Source organism: Salvia splendens, chromosome 4 (assembly GCF_004379255.2).
Source record: "Salvia splendens isolate huo1 chromosome 4, SspV2, whole genome shotgun sequence".
NCBI classification, from domain to species: domain Eukaryota; kingdom Viridiplantae; phylum Streptophyta; class Magnoliopsida; order Lamiales; family Lamiaceae; genus Salvia; species Salvia splendens.
This window is the reverse complement of record NC_056035.1, coordinates 13299207-13316601: the sequence shown is the minus strand read 5'-3', so window position 1 is coordinate 13316601 and position 17395 is coordinate 13299207. Positions and strand designations below refer to the sequence as shown.

Sequence of the window (17395 nt, the reverse complement as noted above, 5' to 3'; positions counted from 1 at the left end):
CAACATCCCCGGCTCACTCCGCGCTGTCCTCGTCGCCCGTGCCGTCACCGTCGCCCGTGCCACCCCCATCGTCCCCTCCGCTAATCTCGGCGCCATCATCTCCAATGGGGGGCATCCCCAAATCGCGCCGACATCCATCGATGACATCCTTCAGCATCCTCTTGTACAGCAGATCGGTCGTGCTATGCCACCTATGCATGGTTCGGATCAAGCTTGTCGTTAACTGCGCGCGGGCGAGGCGGTCGATATCTTCTTGGGGAGCAGGGGCCTCCGATTCGACCTCGAACGACCCGCTACCGCCGCTGGTTCCCCTAGCCCTCCGCTGCGCAGCCTTTTGTCCAACCGGGCGACGACGACGGCGAGAGTCTGATTGCGGTAGCGGGGACACTTCGTCGGCTTCCGGGAGCTCGTGCGAACCAGCACTGCTGCTGTATTCACCGGAAGCGTTGATCTTCGTCCGCTTCGCCCAGCCCGATTCGACTCCCCCACAAAACTTTGGGGAATCCTTCACCACGAGAAAGGCCTCCCACTGGTCGAATTGTTGAATTTCAAGGCTTTGTCAGGGTACTGAGCAAAGGCACGGTTCCGGACATCCTCCTCGGACATACCGCTGCTTGCCTGGCGGAGGTTGTTTTGGTAGAGGCCAGCAAATCGACTAAGCTTAGGCCTCAACCGCTCCCACTGTTTCCGGCACTGTTCGGGAAAGCGACGCTTCGCCCCAGCCGGTTTGTGTGTGTGGTAGGCTTCAGCGATCCGATGCCACAGTCTGTCAATATGCTGGTTGGCACCGACATAGGGATCCTCGACAATTGCAATCCAAGCCTTCGCAAGCGCGACGTTTTCCCACTGGCTCCAGATCGTCCTCTTTCCCGTCTCCTCATCCTCCTCCTCTGCCACCGTGCGTGAGGAAGACCCTGGGGCTTTCCCCTTGCCCTTGCCACGTCCCTTCCCCCTGCCCCCGCTCATATCATCGGGCGTCTGCCTGACTGGAGATATCCCCAACTCCTCAAAAGAGAAAGTGTCTATGCCGGTGAACTGAGTATCCGGAACATAAGTAGAAGGGGTATCAGTAGACTGCATATCCACAACCGGTCGATAGACATCGTCCGCTAGTGGTTCAGGACCCCTGCCACCCCCTCCCACATGCATCATCCCCGCCATCATCCCCGGCATCATCCCCGGCATCATCATATTTGGGGTCATGCCCCCCATCATATTTGGGATCATGCCCCCCATCCCCATCCCCGGCATCATCATATTTGAGGTCATGCCCCCCATCCCGGCTACCCTGGGCATCATACCACCCATACCACCCATCTGTCCCATCCAATTGTACATATAAGGGGACATCATCCCACCCATGGCCCCCATCTGTCCCATTCCCGGTACCGTTGTCGCATTTCCGCTTACGTTTCCCTCCAGGTCGATGGGAAACGCCGGAGTCTGCGACTCGCTCGTGGCCGGGGAGTTCCTATCGTTCTCCATTAAAAGTAGAAATGAAATTTGTAGTAAAAGAAGAGAGAAACTTGTTAACAACAAGTGGTGCAAATGAAATGAAGTTCAACGAGCCGTATATATAGGGTTTAAAAAAAATAAAAAAAATTCGAACGTCCGAGCGGAACGTCCGAGCGGGACGTCCGACCCTTGACACAGTGGCGGACGTCCGCCCACCCGTCGCAGGGACGCCGTATCCGACCCTAAACGCCACAGTGGCGGACGTCCGGGTCGCCCGTCACGACGTCCGACCGGATGTCCGACCGGACGTCCGCCATTGGAGATGCTCTAATATTGTTGCAATTTTCGGCTACTGCATCCACCAATCTAAAGAACAATCATAATTAAGCTTCCGGCCCGTAAGGGGTCGACCACCTCTTATCCCTGAATCCGCCCACCGAAGTGAGATAGTATTAATTAGGAATGGAAAAATTCAAAAGAAGAATGAGAAAAACGGGGTCGTTCTCAAACGCGATGCATCCCTCACAGATGTGCTGCTGGGCAAGAGGGATCTAATAAGTTGCAGACGCTCTAATATGAGTTACAAACAGAAATAAATGTTCATTTTGTTTAACATTAAAAGAATTTAATCAAAAATCTGGTCGTATACTTTACATATAGTAGTAGTAGTACTAAATAGATATAATTTGAACCTGAAAACTTGAAATATAAATGTGACAGGGCATCAGTTTTAAAAAGCTCGATTTTGTAGCTTCACGGTTTGATAAGCACAAAATACAAATAACTCATCATCTGCCCAGAAAAATCAAAATGATTATATATACAACCATAGGCCAAAGAAAAGAATAAAACAACCCTAAATCGATACGATTCTTCATAAACAATCGGCACCAGTAAAGAATTTGTCACCATTTGACACAAGAGTTGAAAACAAATGGTAATAATAGTACAAACCAATAACTTTACAACATCGAAATGAAATAGTAACGTGTGTGAAGCAGAATAAGTAGGAACAAGACAAAAGGTGTGGTGTCCCCAGCACTCCGTCTGAACCTAAATGGTAACTAATTTGCGCATTTCACGCACAACCAATAGATTATTCAAGAGGCATTGCATCAAATTTTCCTAAATACGTAAAAGAAAAAGGGATTCCTAATTCATCTAGGACTAATTTACAGATAGAAGATGTCAAATGAATTTTTTTTTAAGACTACTGATGAGTAGCTAAAAGCACAGTAGCCTCCTGTCATAACAGGCCTAAACTGAGACGAGTCAATACGATTAGGCAACTCAAAGAGGCACAACAATCACAAAATATATAACGGGAAAAGAAAATCGAAAGCTGTAGCTTTGGAGAAATGGAGAGTAACAGTGTATAGCAGCAGATCTAGGGTTTTCATATTTCCTTATCTCTAAGTGGGCTGTGCAAAATTATGTTTAATGTTGGGCCCTTATTTATTTTCAAATACTACTATTAACATTTACTTTTGGATTTATGTATTCTATTTGCATAGGTCGTAGGGGGTCGGATGTGACAACTCCAAAAAATCTAATCAATGAAATTTGGTAACGCTTGATGTAGTAGTTTTAGTACATTTCAATTTTTTATTTTTTTAATGTTCGGTATTTATTATTTGTATTTTTCGCCTTTGGAATTAATGCATTTTCCTGTTAGTATTAATTTCTCATTTAATAATTAATGTAATTATAATTCAATTATTTAAATGTTAAAAAGTTGTAGCTGAAGTTGGGGCTGATTACATTGTGGATTTTGGAGATGGAATATGAAAAAAGAGTTTGTGGCTGAATTTTGAAACCAGCACTATAGATGCTCTAAGTCTAAGGTGATGACCACATTCACATTTATAAGATTATTTGTTTCATCTCAAAAGTTGGATAATTCAAAGCGTTCTTCTTTCCATATAACAATAATGCTACATTTTTTCTCTAAGAATGAAAGAATAATTCATATTGACGATAATTGTACTATTTGCACATTTTGAAAGGCTGTACTCTATCCTATCAATTTTATAGTATAATCTAGGAGTATCTATTATAAGGAGGTGATCACATTTATATGATTATTAGTTTCATCTCAAAGTAGTACAATAATTCAAAGCGTGCTTCTCTTTATGTACTACTCCGTAGTAGTAGTAATAATGTTACTTTTTTCTGTAAGAATGAAAGAATAATTCAAATTGACGATAATTGTACTACTTTCACATCTTTATTCTTTTGTAAACTTTTGTTGTTGCAATTTTCAACCTGTTTTCATCATTTGAAATTTCTATCAAATTTATTAGAATAAATTACAATCAGTTTTTGTATGTATTAAAAAGCTGACAAAATAGAAGAAAATGAAACTTTTTTTGTTGCAATTTTCAACCTGTTTGTGGAGTGGTGGAAAATCTTTGTCGGCTGGGTGGACCATGAGCCCATGTGCCGGTGATCCAGCTGCAACCTTGTGTTTTTTTGTTTTAATCCTCCTCCATTAACTAATTAAAATCCTTCTCTAGTTTATAGACTGCATCTGATTACCAACTATTACGCAGATTAAGTTTAAATGCCAGAATTGGAATTCAAGTTTAGCATCAATGCGAATTGCTTTGCTGCTGATCTTTAGTTTGCCAATCATGTTCATATTTAGCAGTAATTTCAATCCATACACAAATGACGACAATTGATTATAAAAATCAATAGATTAATATAAATTGAATCGAAACAGATGTTCCGTACAATATGATGAGATGAAAGAATGGAGAAAAAACTATAAGAAGAAGAGCCTCAAGCAGCGGCTCCTGTATGTAGAGAAATCAAAGAGTCGGAAACAACTCTATACAAAATAATATAAACCCAATGAATCCATGAATGGAGAATAGAATGGGCATTTAGATAAACAGTTGGAGTGCGAGAGCGCCTACGGAAGCCAAGGCAGCTGGCAAGAAAGCTGCGGCGTCGGATGCAGGGCTCGGTGCCGGAGCCTCCTGCGCTGCCACGCTCGACACACCCATCAATGCCACGGCGGCGGCCACCAACATCATCTTCTTCATCATCTTTATGAGAGAGAGAGAGGCTAAACTAGGTGTTGAGTGAGAGAGAGGTGGGCTGGTCTGCTGTGTGAAATGGTGAGGATAGATGGAGTGAGTTATATTTGAGGCGGGCAGAGGAGACCGTTGGCCTAACGGCAACATAACGTGGGGGCCAGCCCTCTTTCTCTGTTTACAATTTTAAAAATATCCTGCCCGGGCTGCCCGTCTTGGTGCCACACAGCTGTCACCAACGCAACGCATCATTAGTGGAGCACCTGTAAGAGCACCCGCAACGCGGTGCCGTCGCCGTTCCGGAGGAACGGTTTCGCGGCGGCACGCGTTGCAGCGTGCGTTCCGTCGCCATTCCGTGCCGCCACCGTTCCCATGCCGTGCCGCGTTTCGTTCCTCCGGAACGCGGAACGAAACGTTCCGCCACGCGCCGAGGCGACGTGGCGGACTCCCATTCGACGCGTGAAGCCCACTCGCTGCCCCGCGAGTGGGCTTCGTCCCGATGACGCAATAATTCATTTTTTTTTAAAAAAATTTCGAATTTAATAAAAAAAAAATAAATTTTTTTTTTATTAACGGTAATGAGACCGTTAATTTTATAGCCGTTTGTTTTTTTTTTTTATTATTTATTTATTTACTCTATAAATACTCCTATTTCATACTCATTTCAATCACAAACACACATCTATTTCTCTCTATTTCCACCCCAATTTTCATCTCAAATCAACTCTATTTTCCTTCTCCCAAATTTAATCAAACTAATGGATCCTTATGAACAAATGCGTCAAATATTGGAACAATCACTTGAAGAAGATCGACGACGGGAGGCGGAAGAAGCCGCTCCGCCCCAACGTCGCTCCCGTACGTACATCCATCGTAACCGGGAGGAAGCCGCCGCAAGGTTAGTACGCGACTACTTCTGCGATAACCCGGTTTGGGGAGATACGTACTTCTGCGATAACCGGGAGATACGTACTTCCGCAAGTTTAAGTTGTAACTTTGTTTTAATGTTGTGTGTTTTTTAATAAAATGTGTTTGTTTTTTTAATTGAATTGAGTTGAAATTAAAAAAAAATGAAATTGAATGAATAGTAATTTAAGGAACGGTTAAGGAACGGTTAAGGAACGAGGGTTGCAGGTTCCGTTCCTTAGTTAAGGAATGGAGTAAAAAAGTACAGTGGGGCCCTCAAATAGTGGTTTAAGGAACGGTTTAGGAACGGTATAGGAACAGCGTTGTGGATGGCCTAACACACATTTTTCCTTTGCCTGCTTTACCCCCATGTTCTATGGTCATTTTCTAACTTGTTCTAGACTATACTCGACATTTCATTTCAGATATTTTTTTCAGCTCAATATTAGGACTACAACAACAATACTCAGTGGAGTATTTTCCTTGATTAACAAGTGCGACAACATTTAATCTCAAGTTTAAAGGTTGCGAGTGACAAGAATTTCATTCCAAATAATCGAGCACCATTGCTCTAAGAATTCCATATTTCAAAACCATTTCACTCAAATGTCAGTCATACCATAACATCACATCTACTACTACAATTGATACCCTGTTTTATTTTATACACCAAATCATACCATACTATTTTTGTTAATTTTCAAATAAAAATAAATGGCTGTGACATTAAACTTATTTAATCGGAATTTCTAAAATTACAGTAAATATAATTTTGTAATTGCATATTAAATTTCTGAATTACTAAATTTGAAAAACGCAATTTAACTATGAAAAACTGAAGCATGTGCTCTCCTACGAAAGCCAAATACATTTCAAGAATAAAATGACATCTATTTTTATGGTGGGAATAAGTGGATCAAAACTGCCATTTTCACCACTAGATTTTTTGAAATAATTTATTTTGCAGTATGTTTCACTGTAAATAATTCCACAAAATAATTTCCCATCTTTCCTAGTTAGCTACTCATAAATATTTTGCTCGTCGAGCTAAATACTGATTAATTCGAGACTAATATTGATCTCAACCCACTCCACCACACCGCAGGAGCACCGCTGTGCCAATCCCAAGCTCGCCTCCCGCCCTCTCCGCCAATGATGCAGGACCTGACTGCACCACCAATCCACTCGGTCCAGTTCCAATTCCTGCGCTTAGTGATGATGCATCAAATCCGGTTGAGTTTGGGAATCAAACTAAACTTGCAATTGAGCATTAGGCTTAAAGTTGGGAGAATGTATCAAGATTGAATGAGTTATGCTTAGGCCTCCCTCCTCTAACTGAGTTTAATGTTTAAAACATAAGACAATCTGATCAAGCCGAAATGTCAACCAAATCCCTGACCAGATGAGAAATGATGAAGTTAATGAGAGCAAACACTCTTTACAACAAGTTCACAAAATAGGACTAATAATGATTCTCCAAAATCGCAATCACTCTTGTATTATAACCATCTACAAGGGTAAACTTCAATTATCTGAATGACAAGAAAAAAGTTCCCAGGAAGCAGGCGCCTATGGCATAGGGATAACAGAGGAAGAGGGTCACAACCTCAACCAGATGAAGAAATATCGATATTACTAAAAGAGGTTTCCCTCAATTGATCTGTTGTTTGGCTGCTTGCAGCATTTCTATAATAAGAGTCTTCACGTCCCTACAAAATGTCATTACAAAGAATCAGAGTGGTGAACAATAACACCTGCCAAAATTCTTTTGTAGAAGATGCACTAAGCCACACCCCATCTCTCTTAAAAACTGTGGAAGCATATATAACACCAAAACCTACTTTCACTGCCTCAAGGTCTAACTGAAAATCCTATATATGGATGAATTCATGAGATAATTCTCTAGCTTATTTAGACCAATGCAAGCAAATAACAGCAGAATTACTCACTTTCTCTCTGTTGCACGCCTAGTAAAAGGGATTCGAAGCTTGAATGTTTTGCCTTCATAGCCAGCCTAAAGAGAAAATGGGCAGAGCAAAAGATATTATACTAAGTTATATTACAAAGCCAAACACCTTGAAAACACTAGCATGAAACTGAAGACATATAAAGTAGACAAGCCAAACTTCATGGAAGTGAAAGATACAAGAAACATGAGAATTCAGATGTTGATTCAACCTTCACAGTGAAACCAAGACTGTCTACGTCCAACATGGTTGCAAATTCCACCTGAAAAAAAAGTAATTTCAGAATTCTTGAATGCAAGTTTGATTGTCAGGTTATTGTAAAAGAGACGGCAACTCCCTTTGATTGAATAAGTATTTATGCAAATTATCAGAGAATAACAAACATGGAGACTACAACATGCTCACGGATAATCTATATAAGCTATGAAGTAAAAAGGAATTACAAAAGCATATTTTATTTCTCTTTCTTGCTTGCAACTACTGGAACATTTTTCACATGTGAGTTAAAAGCAAGCTTGCATTTTCATTTTTGTTCTCACTACTTACAAAAACAATCTATGTCTATTCTGTGAACACGTTAGAACAGCCAACATTTCTCATGTCAGAATGGAGCATGATACTCAAATATAAAATGAACAACAAAATACCGGAATGGACGTAGAGTGCTGCACAATCAGCTTTGTGTCATCTGCATGATCCTTATTCATGTGAGACTGGAACAAAACAAGATTAACATAGTTTAGAGGTGATCACCACCAAGAAAAGTATATATCTATCTATAAATAGCGAATAACTGATATGCAGTAGGCCATACTGTTATAGGCTTAGAAAATTGATATATAGGATCCACTTTTGCAGTTCTAAACTCCGCATTGCTGAGTTCTGAAATCATGGGAATAGACAAAGGATATAAAAAAAAATCATTTTGCAATCATCTCAAAATGAAGAGACTGAATGGACTTTCCATCACAAACATTACGTCGTAAAGGAATACACACCTCCAGATGCTTGTGAAACTGTTGCGACACCTGCGACATATTGTACAACTTTAGGTTCAATGCGCAAGAACTGGAAGTCGCTAAAGTCCACCTTCACAATAGTTAGTTATCTCAGTACGACAATATATATCCGTCACATAGGGGAAGAGAAAACAAGAGATAACCGAGCTAAAAGTTACCCAGAATGCATCTGGATGCTTAGTCATGTATGCAGTCCGAATAGCTTCCATATTGCTGTGATCAGCCTATGTCAATTTATATGGAGCGTGTCAACCCAAACTGTCTTAAGAGAGTAACTGCCTAGCTATAGTTTGATGTATTCAGCCAAATAAAGAAAATTATAGAAAGGAGTGAATCTTACCGGGACAGCATCTCCCTGAATAGTAACAATAAGGTCAGACCTGTCATCCGGATCTTTTGCCACAAGTAATGAGCATTTTGGATTGGCTACAAGGTTCTGAACCAATAATAAAAGTTTGAATTCCTCCAAGTAGAAGTTTTTAAGTGACTCTCAAACTGCAAAAAACAGAGAATGGTGCTACCTTTGTATGATCTGCTAAGTTACTAACAGCAACTATGGGAGATCCGTAAGCATCACAAGCAAAGTCAACCATGGACCCGAATGGATAACCATGGTGCTCCTGCATAAGATAATGTCAATCAATAACACAAACTCAGACACGCATAACTGAAGAGGTATTGGAATAACACCCTTGAAAGCAGAGAGCAACAGTAAATATGATCAATTTTATATTAGTACCCGAGACAAGGAGGAGAGAAATCCCCGGACACTATGATGAAGGAGTGTCCTAACCTCCTCGATAGGGGGAAGCCTAGTCGCCTTTAACTGAGGAAAAATAAGTAAAAGATCGATTTTTAATGTTGAGAAAAAGATCAACAACATCAGCCAAGTACTAGCAATGCTGTTATAGCCTAAGCACGTACCTGATGATCATGGAAGAGTTGAGAAAGATTGGCTTCTTCGTTATGATGCGAAACCTGTGCAGAATTAGTAAAAGGGGATGCAAACTATGAGTGATCAACCCCATAATTCATAACGAGGATCATGGAAAGAAAGAGATGTAAGAAATAAACAAGAAAAGATGGGAGTGTTACCTGGGATTGGTTGGCCATGGCGATGATGCCAAAGAGATTGATGAGGGAAGAAGGTAGAGGAGAAGAGGGTGGGTGAGTGATTAATCTAGAACACTCTTCTTCCCATATATTGACTTAGTTAAATTAATTAAATGGCATTGATGATGTGTTGGAAAAGCATGGCTTCGGCTGTCCTGCTCAGTCAGCTATTGATTGATTGGTAATCATAGCGATACTGATAAAAACAAGCCTATTTTTCTCGACAACTTTTCCAGTTAGTATGTATTTGAAACAATCATAGAAATACTTCGAAAGTGGGGATTGATCATTTACATCCGACATCACAAAATGGCCCAATACACACATGCTCCATTATCTAGGTATGGGATTCATGGAGCTTAAAAAAAAGGAAATACACTCCACATGGTTGCTGATGAAGACTCTAGATGTTCACAAGAGAGTTCCTTTTTTCTATTAAAAAACAGCTTGCCGTGACAAACGGTATAAATATTATAATTTGATTGATTACAGAATGTGAATTCAGTGGTTCTAATAAACAACAGTGCGTATTAACTAACCATGATCAAAGATGCAGAAGGAACAACTTCCTCATATCATTATCATTGTTATTGCCAGAAGCCACATCTCCAACATCAAATTTATACAGTTACCACAACAGAGTGACCAAAATACAATCTTTATTGTCAAATTTCAAATATTAGCAACCGCAACATCCATCCATCCATCAACGCAAATGATATATTTTGAAGACAACATTTATAACTTTACATAGTCTCCTATATAGATCTAGTAAATACAACAGAACCTTTTTCTTTTATTCAGATCATGAGAAATCAATCGGAGTGTAGATCGGGGTCAAGATCGGATTGGGAAGAAGAAGAGGAGGAAGAAGAGGATAGATAGGGGTTGCTGGGAAGGGGGAAGCAGAAGAAGGTCCAGATGCAGAAGGCGAGGCGGCGGAGGTGGCGAAAGGGGAAGCAGAAGAGGAGGTTGAGCACTTGATCGGCGCTGAGGCGCTCCGGATTGCACGCTATGTATTGGCACGCATTCGCCGACAGCTGGGCCACCGCTACGATTGCTGGGCTGTTGAACACCATTTCGATCCGATTTTTTAGTGGATGATTATGTTTTTCCTTTTTCTTTTTTGTCGATGGGGAAGGCAAATCTATGGTGAAGCGTCTGATTCAAGTCTCTCTACCTATGACATTAATTTCTAATCTAACTAATCCACTTAATTTGTGCATTTGTTTATTCATTATTTTTATGAAGCAGACGGCGGCACACGGTCAAACAATTTACCCTACAAAAAGTAGTAGGAGTAGTACACAACTATGCTTTTGGTCAGGATTTTGATATGGAAGAATAATCTTTATTTTAAAATTTATGAATGAAAATTGTATGACAAATTCACGTGCGATTTTGACCTTGATTTGGAAATATATGAATTTAATTAAAAAGTTATTCTTTACTTACTAAATTGTTACAGAGAAGGGTTAATAGTATATAGGAAGTATTATTATTTTTAATTAATTAATGTTTATGAGGTGATTTTTAATATGAAATATTTCATTCGTCCGTCATTAGGAGTCTCATTTGAGTTCGACACAGATTTTAATAAATGTAAAGGAAAGTGGATGACAAAAATGAGTGGTCCATTTTATATACTCTATTAGTTTTATACTCCCTCCGTCCTTAATAATTCGTCACCATTTGACCCGACGCGAATTTTGAGAAATGTAATATAAAGTGGGTTGAAAAAGTTGGTGGCATATAGTTCCTACTTTTATATATTAGTTTTATAATAAAATGTGAGTGTGAATGAATTAGTGGAATATAGGGTCCACTACAAAAAATGGTAAAATTGAAATGTGACAAATTTTTAGGGACGGATAGAAATGAAAATAGGTAACAAATTTTAAGGGACTAGGGAGTAATATAATATGAGTGCAATGAGTTAGTGGAAAGTAGAGTCTATCTATCATTTATAGTAAAGTGAACCGGGACTCCTAATGGTTAACAGACTAAAATGATAAACAAGGACTTCTAATGAGGGACAGACTAAAATGGTAAACGAGACTTCTAATGGCGGACGGAGGGAGTACCTTAATGTTGAATCATGAACATGTACTTAAAAAGTTATTTTTTTTTAAAATACATAATTTATGAGGATTATCATATTTTCCAGATAAATAACTGGCTCTGTAAATTGTAATCATACAAATAGTTTTTTGTACTAAGATTGTGAAGTAATCAGAATACAGAATAGCATAGATACAGAATTACTAAGGTAGAGCAGACACAAATTGGTAATGAAAAGATTAATGATGTACAAGTAGAAGAATAAAAGAAAAGGGGGAGGTTGCATTGCATGGGTAACTATACTATACTATACTAGGTGAGTTGGTTGATCTTTCTCCACAAGTATCGGCCAGTGGCCATGTCCGTGAAGAGCGACAAGGCTTCCATCATCCGAAATTCGGAAGGGCGGCGGCGGCCCTGCTGAGATTCATTGGCCTTCCATGCCAGGAAAGCCACCACGATCGCCGAGAGGAACACCAAAATGAATCGCATCGGACACATCTTCAATCAAACTGCACACCACAACAAATACAAGTAGCAAGTTCAAGTTGTGATTGATTTCAAATTTACAATTACAAGGTGAGTTATGAGAGATGATTTATAGCATAGACAAAGGAACGCAAACGCGTTTGGATTAGTTGCGTTTATAGTCTGACCTGACCTGGCAATCTCTCCTCTTTCTCTGACTTTTTCTTCTTTCACAATTATATAGTCAAATTTGATTACTATTCAAAGTCAAATATGTTTTCACTTGTTCTCCATATCCGACAATGATTTTGAGGCCCAATATTATTATTAGTTTAGATTGGGCCATGAATACATTTCTCGTCGGCCCAAATATCTATATTTGGACCTTTTGATAGGGCTAAGAAGTGAAATTACAGTGCCATTTTCCCTTTAAAAAGCCCTTCGAATATTAACAAGTATTCTAGCTCTTTTTCACTTTTTGTCCTACTGTTTAAAAATAAAGAAGAAAGAAAATGAAAAATACGTGTAAATGTAATGAGTCTTGTATCATAAGAATATGAGAATATGAAAGGATGATGTAGGGGTAGCTCTTTTCTTTTCACTTTTAGGCATTCATATTGCATCATATGCTTAGGCAATGCATGTATCAATTTCCACCAATCATATTTAAAAAGGCATGTCCACTGCTTTTACTCAATTTTATAATAAAAGAAGTTAACTTGCTAAACTCTTCTATCTTGCATGTCAACCACTCCATTATTGATCTTTCTTTATAAAATATGTTAGAAAGATATTTTTCTTGGATTATAAAAGTTTCTTTTAAATTAAAGCATAATAGCATCCGCATCGGAGAGCACACCGTTGTCCGTCAGTCCATCCGTAACAGCGGCACGACACCGCTGTCCGCCGCTGCGCTCTTGCCGCTGGCACGGCGCTGCTCTTAGCTAAGAGCACGTCCGTGCCAGCGAGCAGGGCGACATGGCGCGTTTCTATTAGCCGTTGGCATTTTATTTTTTTTTTAAAATTCAAAAATAATACCAAAAATTAAAAAAATATATATATTTTTGGATTCCCAAAAATATACAAATTTTATTACCATTTTTTGAAATTTTTTTAAAAAAATTAATCCCAAAATCATCTATAAATACACACATTCATCATCCATTTGGGCGAAATTCGGCCACGAGTAGTGGGTTTTTTTAATTTTATGAATTTAATTATGTAATTTTTAATTTTTAGGATTTAAATTATGTAATTTTTAATCTTTAAGACTTTAATGAAGAAAATTTTAATTTTTAGGATTTTAATTATGTAATTTTTAATTTGTTTGTAATTTGTAATATTATTCCGGTTATTTTTAATGCATTTTAATATTGTGGAAATGTTTTTATTTAAATTGAATAATAGAATGATGGGACCTTTGAGCATGTCCTTGCGGAAGAGCAGTGAGTAAAGGTGGGTCCGGGCCCACATCGGTGCTCGTTGGCAAGAGCACGGATGTGGATGCTCTAATGCAGGAATGAAATACTATACATGCATGAACACATACTGATGGATCCGCGAATTTCTGATGTTTGTAAACGCTGGTAGAGAAAAAAGACTACGACACTATGAATTTACGTGGTTCGATTTACTGAAGTAAATCTACGTCCACGGGAAGAAGGGAGGGCAAGATTGTATTGCTTGATCTGGGATTTACAGCTTACAACACAGACTTGCTATATGATATCGTATCTCTAGAGAGCTTAACCTTTTTCTATCTGATCTAAGTTCTATTTATATCTTGAACTAAGATCGTGGCTTGCATCACCACCCTAAGTCGTGGATGTCGTGTAGGTCATGGCCTAAGATCGTGGATGTAGCGTAGGTCATGGCCTACGATCGTGGCCTGAGTTGACACCGAGTGGTAGTGGGTGTGTTGGAAGTTGTGGAAATCCTGTATGGGTCCACTAACTCCTTGTTCGGTCGAATACTGAGACCGAACTGCTTTGGTTGCCGATCTGAGAGCAGAGCTTGATGCCGACCTGAGAGCAGAGCTTGATTGGTTGGCTTTTACCGAGCTGTAGGCTGAGGCCGAACTCTTTGTTCGGTCGAATACTGAGACCGAACTGCTTTGGTTGCCGATCTGAGAGTAGAGCTTGATTGGTTGGCTTTACCGAGCTGTAGGCTGAGGCCGAACTCTTTGGTAATGCCGAACTCATACTCTTCCTTGGGCTTTGGGCTGATGGGCCGTCACTGTTATTGGGCTTGCCATTAGGGTTTAGTTCGTACCCCATCACTACCCCCCCCGAAAAGCGAAGTGAATCACTTCGGCGAGGTGAGTCACTTCGGCATTCTGGATAATGGTAAGGGGGAGGCTGACGTCAGGGGACGTGCCTTGCGCGTGCCTGCATTAAATGCGACAGTAAAATCCGGCCGTTGAATCCTGAAAAGGTGGGATTCGAAACGGCGCAACGATTTCGAAATCTTTCCCGAATCTGATAAATATGCTCTTTCTTCCTCATTTGAACACTTTTGCTGTTGCGTCTTCTATACTCTCTCTTTCTCGAGAAATTTTCTTCCGCTTTCAAGAGCTTCTTCAGACTTTCTTCACCTTCAAAAAGTAAGAAAAATGGCTTCTATTTCTTCTTCGGAGTCGGGTAGCGGTAGGAAAGGGGGCAAGGGGTCTTCTAGCCGGAAAGAGTCCGGGGAGAAGACCGTAGAGTATTTCCATAGTATTTTGAGTAAGGATACTGTGATATCCCTACCCGAAAAATACTTTTTTCCTGGGGGGAGGGCGGTGGTACCTGACGGTGATCATAGAGCTGACTCCCCGCCGGAGGGTTACGCCACCGTGTACGAGGCCTGCTTAGAATGCGGGCTTCGTTTCCCCCTCCCTTCTGCCTTTATAGATTTACTAGATTTTTTTCAGCTTCCTTTAGGCCAGGTGATTCCGAACTCTTGGAGGCACTTGTCGGCCTTCGCTGCCGAACTCCGTAGGTTAGGAAGGGATTTGTCTTTGAAGGCGATCCTTAAATTCTTTCAATTTAAGAGGAAGGGGTCTTGGTTTTACTTGATCCCCGTACAGCCCTTTAGGGCCTTTTGTAAAACGAAGTGGCCGAAGTGGCAAAACCGCTTCTTCTATTATGATAGGACCGCGGCTCCTAGTTTTCCCTGGAGAGGGCCGAAGTCCGTTATCCGTCATCCTCGGCCTGAACCGTTGGACGAGCTCGATGGCGAGCTCAACAAGATTCCCATAGTTAGGAAACAATACACGGAGTCTGAGCTCGTCAAGGGCGACGTCGTGTTCGACATCTCGTCTTCGGACGAAGAGGCCGAGGGTGAGGATTTCTCTTTACCTTTATGCTCTACTGCTTTAACGAAGAAAACTAACCTTGCTTTCTTGCTTTTTGGCAGTGTACATGCTGAACAAGGCTAGCCGCAAATCTTCGGAGTCCAAGGAGCCGGAGAGGCCGAAAACCACCAGCTCGGCGTCTGATGCCGAGAGGACTCCGAAAAGGCAAAAAACCTCTTCGGATCCGAAGAAGCCGGAGTCGACTTCGGCAAAGGGGAAGGGGAAGGCCCAGAAGCCCCCGAGAGCGCCAGAGAAAGACGTGGTCTTGGCGCCTCCTTCGGAACATATCTGTGAGCCGTTTTTATGGCCCACGGACTTCGCCGAGGTGAATTCTCTTCTTGATTTTCTGGCCTTGCTTTTTTCTTGTATTTTTTGTGGCCCCTTTGTTGACTTTTTTCTTTATTCATTTTCAGAGGAACGATATGCTCTCCAAGCTTGTCGCCGTCGAACTCTCCAAAGCGTCCAATGACTATGCTGAGATGCAGAGGAAGTTGGCGGCTGCTTGTCATCGGGCCGAACAGGCTGAGGCTAACTTTGAGAAGGCCAGAGCTGCTAGGATTTCGGCCCAGGATGAAGCTCAGTTTGCCAAAAACCAGCTCGTCATCCAGCGGGAGCAGACGAAACGGAGGGATGCTGCTGCCGTGGTTGCCCAAGGGGAGGCTCTCCGTGTTTACACGGAGAAACTCTTTTTGAGCAGCCAGTTCTCGGCCTTTGTCGGTAGTCTGGTAAGGCTAATTGCCGATAAGGGCGAGCAGGGGGCCGACGTCGTGCTGCCTCTGTACAGCCGAGAGATAGCAGCTCGGCTTCAGAATCTGCCGCTCCTTGAGGAGCTCGCTTCATCCTCGGTCCTGCTTTCTGCAGACCGAGTCCGGAGTTGTCGAGCTGATCGGGACGAGAACCTGGAGGCTATCTTTGCCTCCGTGGGACCCGTTTCACCCGCTTCGACTTACAACGGAGAGGGTGAGGCCGAGCCGCTGGAGCTGGAGGCCGAAGTCGAGCGGGCCGGGCATCCGGAGAAGGAAGCCGATCAGGAGGCGGAGGCGAGGCCGGCAGGATGCGAGGCCGAGGCTGAGGTAGCTCAGGAGAAAGAAGCTGAACCAGACCAAGGAGCCGGAGACGAAGCTGGTGGAGTATGATTTCGTCTCCCTTCTCTTAGTCTAGTTTCTTCCTTGTAAAATGGCCTTGAAGCCCTCCTAGTGTAAAAAATTTTCCTTGTGAATGAAAAATTCTCTACACTTGTCTTCGTATAGCTTTTCGTACTCGCCTTTATTCCTGTTGTATTTTACTATCTGCTCGGTACAGCTGCCGAACTAATATAGCTGCTTTGTACTCAAGGAGATGGAGATACTTCACTAGAAACGGCTGTACTCTTCGGCTTTAGACGAAGCTGAGAAAAGAGCTATAGCCGATCAGACGAAGAATGACGAGCTTCTGGCTCGTTTAGTGAAGCTGGAGGCCGATAATAAGGACTTAGAGTCCGATAAGAAGGATCTGGAGGCCGAGCTGAATACGACCATTGCTGAGAGGACTGCGTACGAGGATTACATCCGTGTGCGCGGGGGAGTGACCATATCAGATGTTCAGAGTCGAGTTGACGAACTGTGGGAGGAATATCATGTACTCCGGAGGAACAATGCGCTGGAGAGCTCGGCTTGCCAACAAGTTGTGAAATCATTGCGGCGCTGGGCTTCTCGGTACAACATTGTTCTTTCTCGGCGCCCCTCCATAGAAAGATTCCTTCGGCATATCGTGCCAACATATGCTCGCACTCCAGATCAAACCTCTGGTTCCCTTGTTCAAAATCCTACTCCCAGTCAACAACGAACTCCGGAACAGCCGGAAACGTCAAGACGAGAACGGGCTCAGGAGCAACCGGAATCGTCAAGACAGGGACGGACTGAAATTCGCCGAGGAGTTGTGACTATGAGCGAGCAAGATCAGCAGATGCTTATTGCAGAGACTCTTCATCGCCGAGGTGTTAGGACTTCTCGGGCTCGGGGAAGAGGCGTTGGGTCGAGGATAGCATCTCGT

At 41.8% G+C, this 17395-nt stretch overlaps 1 protein-coding gene and 1 non-coding gene across 2 annotated transcripts; both read right to left on the bottom strand.

Annotated features, from left to right (window-relative positions):
- Positions 1-2173: 2173 nt before the first annotated feature.
- Positions 2174-2253, bottom strand: LOC121801709. Its single transcript, XR_006050646.1, has one exon. It is a non-coding gene; the product is annotated as a small nucleolar RNA SNORD36 (small nucleolar RNA).
- Positions 2254-6774: 4521 nt separating this feature from the next.
- Positions 6775-10696, bottom strand: LOC121798676 (glutamyl-tRNA reductase-binding protein, chloroplastic-like). Its single transcript, XM_042197797.1, has 12 exons — positions 9484-10696; positions 9313-9366; positions 9128-9214; positions 8910-9008; positions 8729-8824; positions 8547-8612; positions 8368-8458; positions 8184-8251; positions 8017-8082; positions 7581-7631; positions 7352-7416; positions 6775-7111 (listed from the first exon to the last, which is right to left on the bottom strand). The coding sequence occupies exons 1-12, from the start codon at positions 9499-9501 to the stop codon at positions 7054-7056; spliced, it is 819 nt and encodes a 272-aa protein (XP_042053731.1). The 5' UTR covers positions 9502-10696; the 3' UTR covers positions 6775-7053.
- Between the last annotated feature and the right edge of the window lie 6699 nt (positions 10697-17395).

Coding starts and splice junctions, on each gene's coding strand:
- LOC121798676 (XM_042197797.1), bottom strand. Junction 9,009..9,127: donor TTCTCTCCTCCTTGTCTCGG/GTACTAATATAA, acceptor TATCTTATGCAG/GAGCACCATGGTTATCCATT. Junction 8,613..8,728: donor TTCAGGGAGATGCTGTCCCG/GTAAGATTCACT, acceptor AAATTGACATAG/GCTGATCACAGCAATATGGA.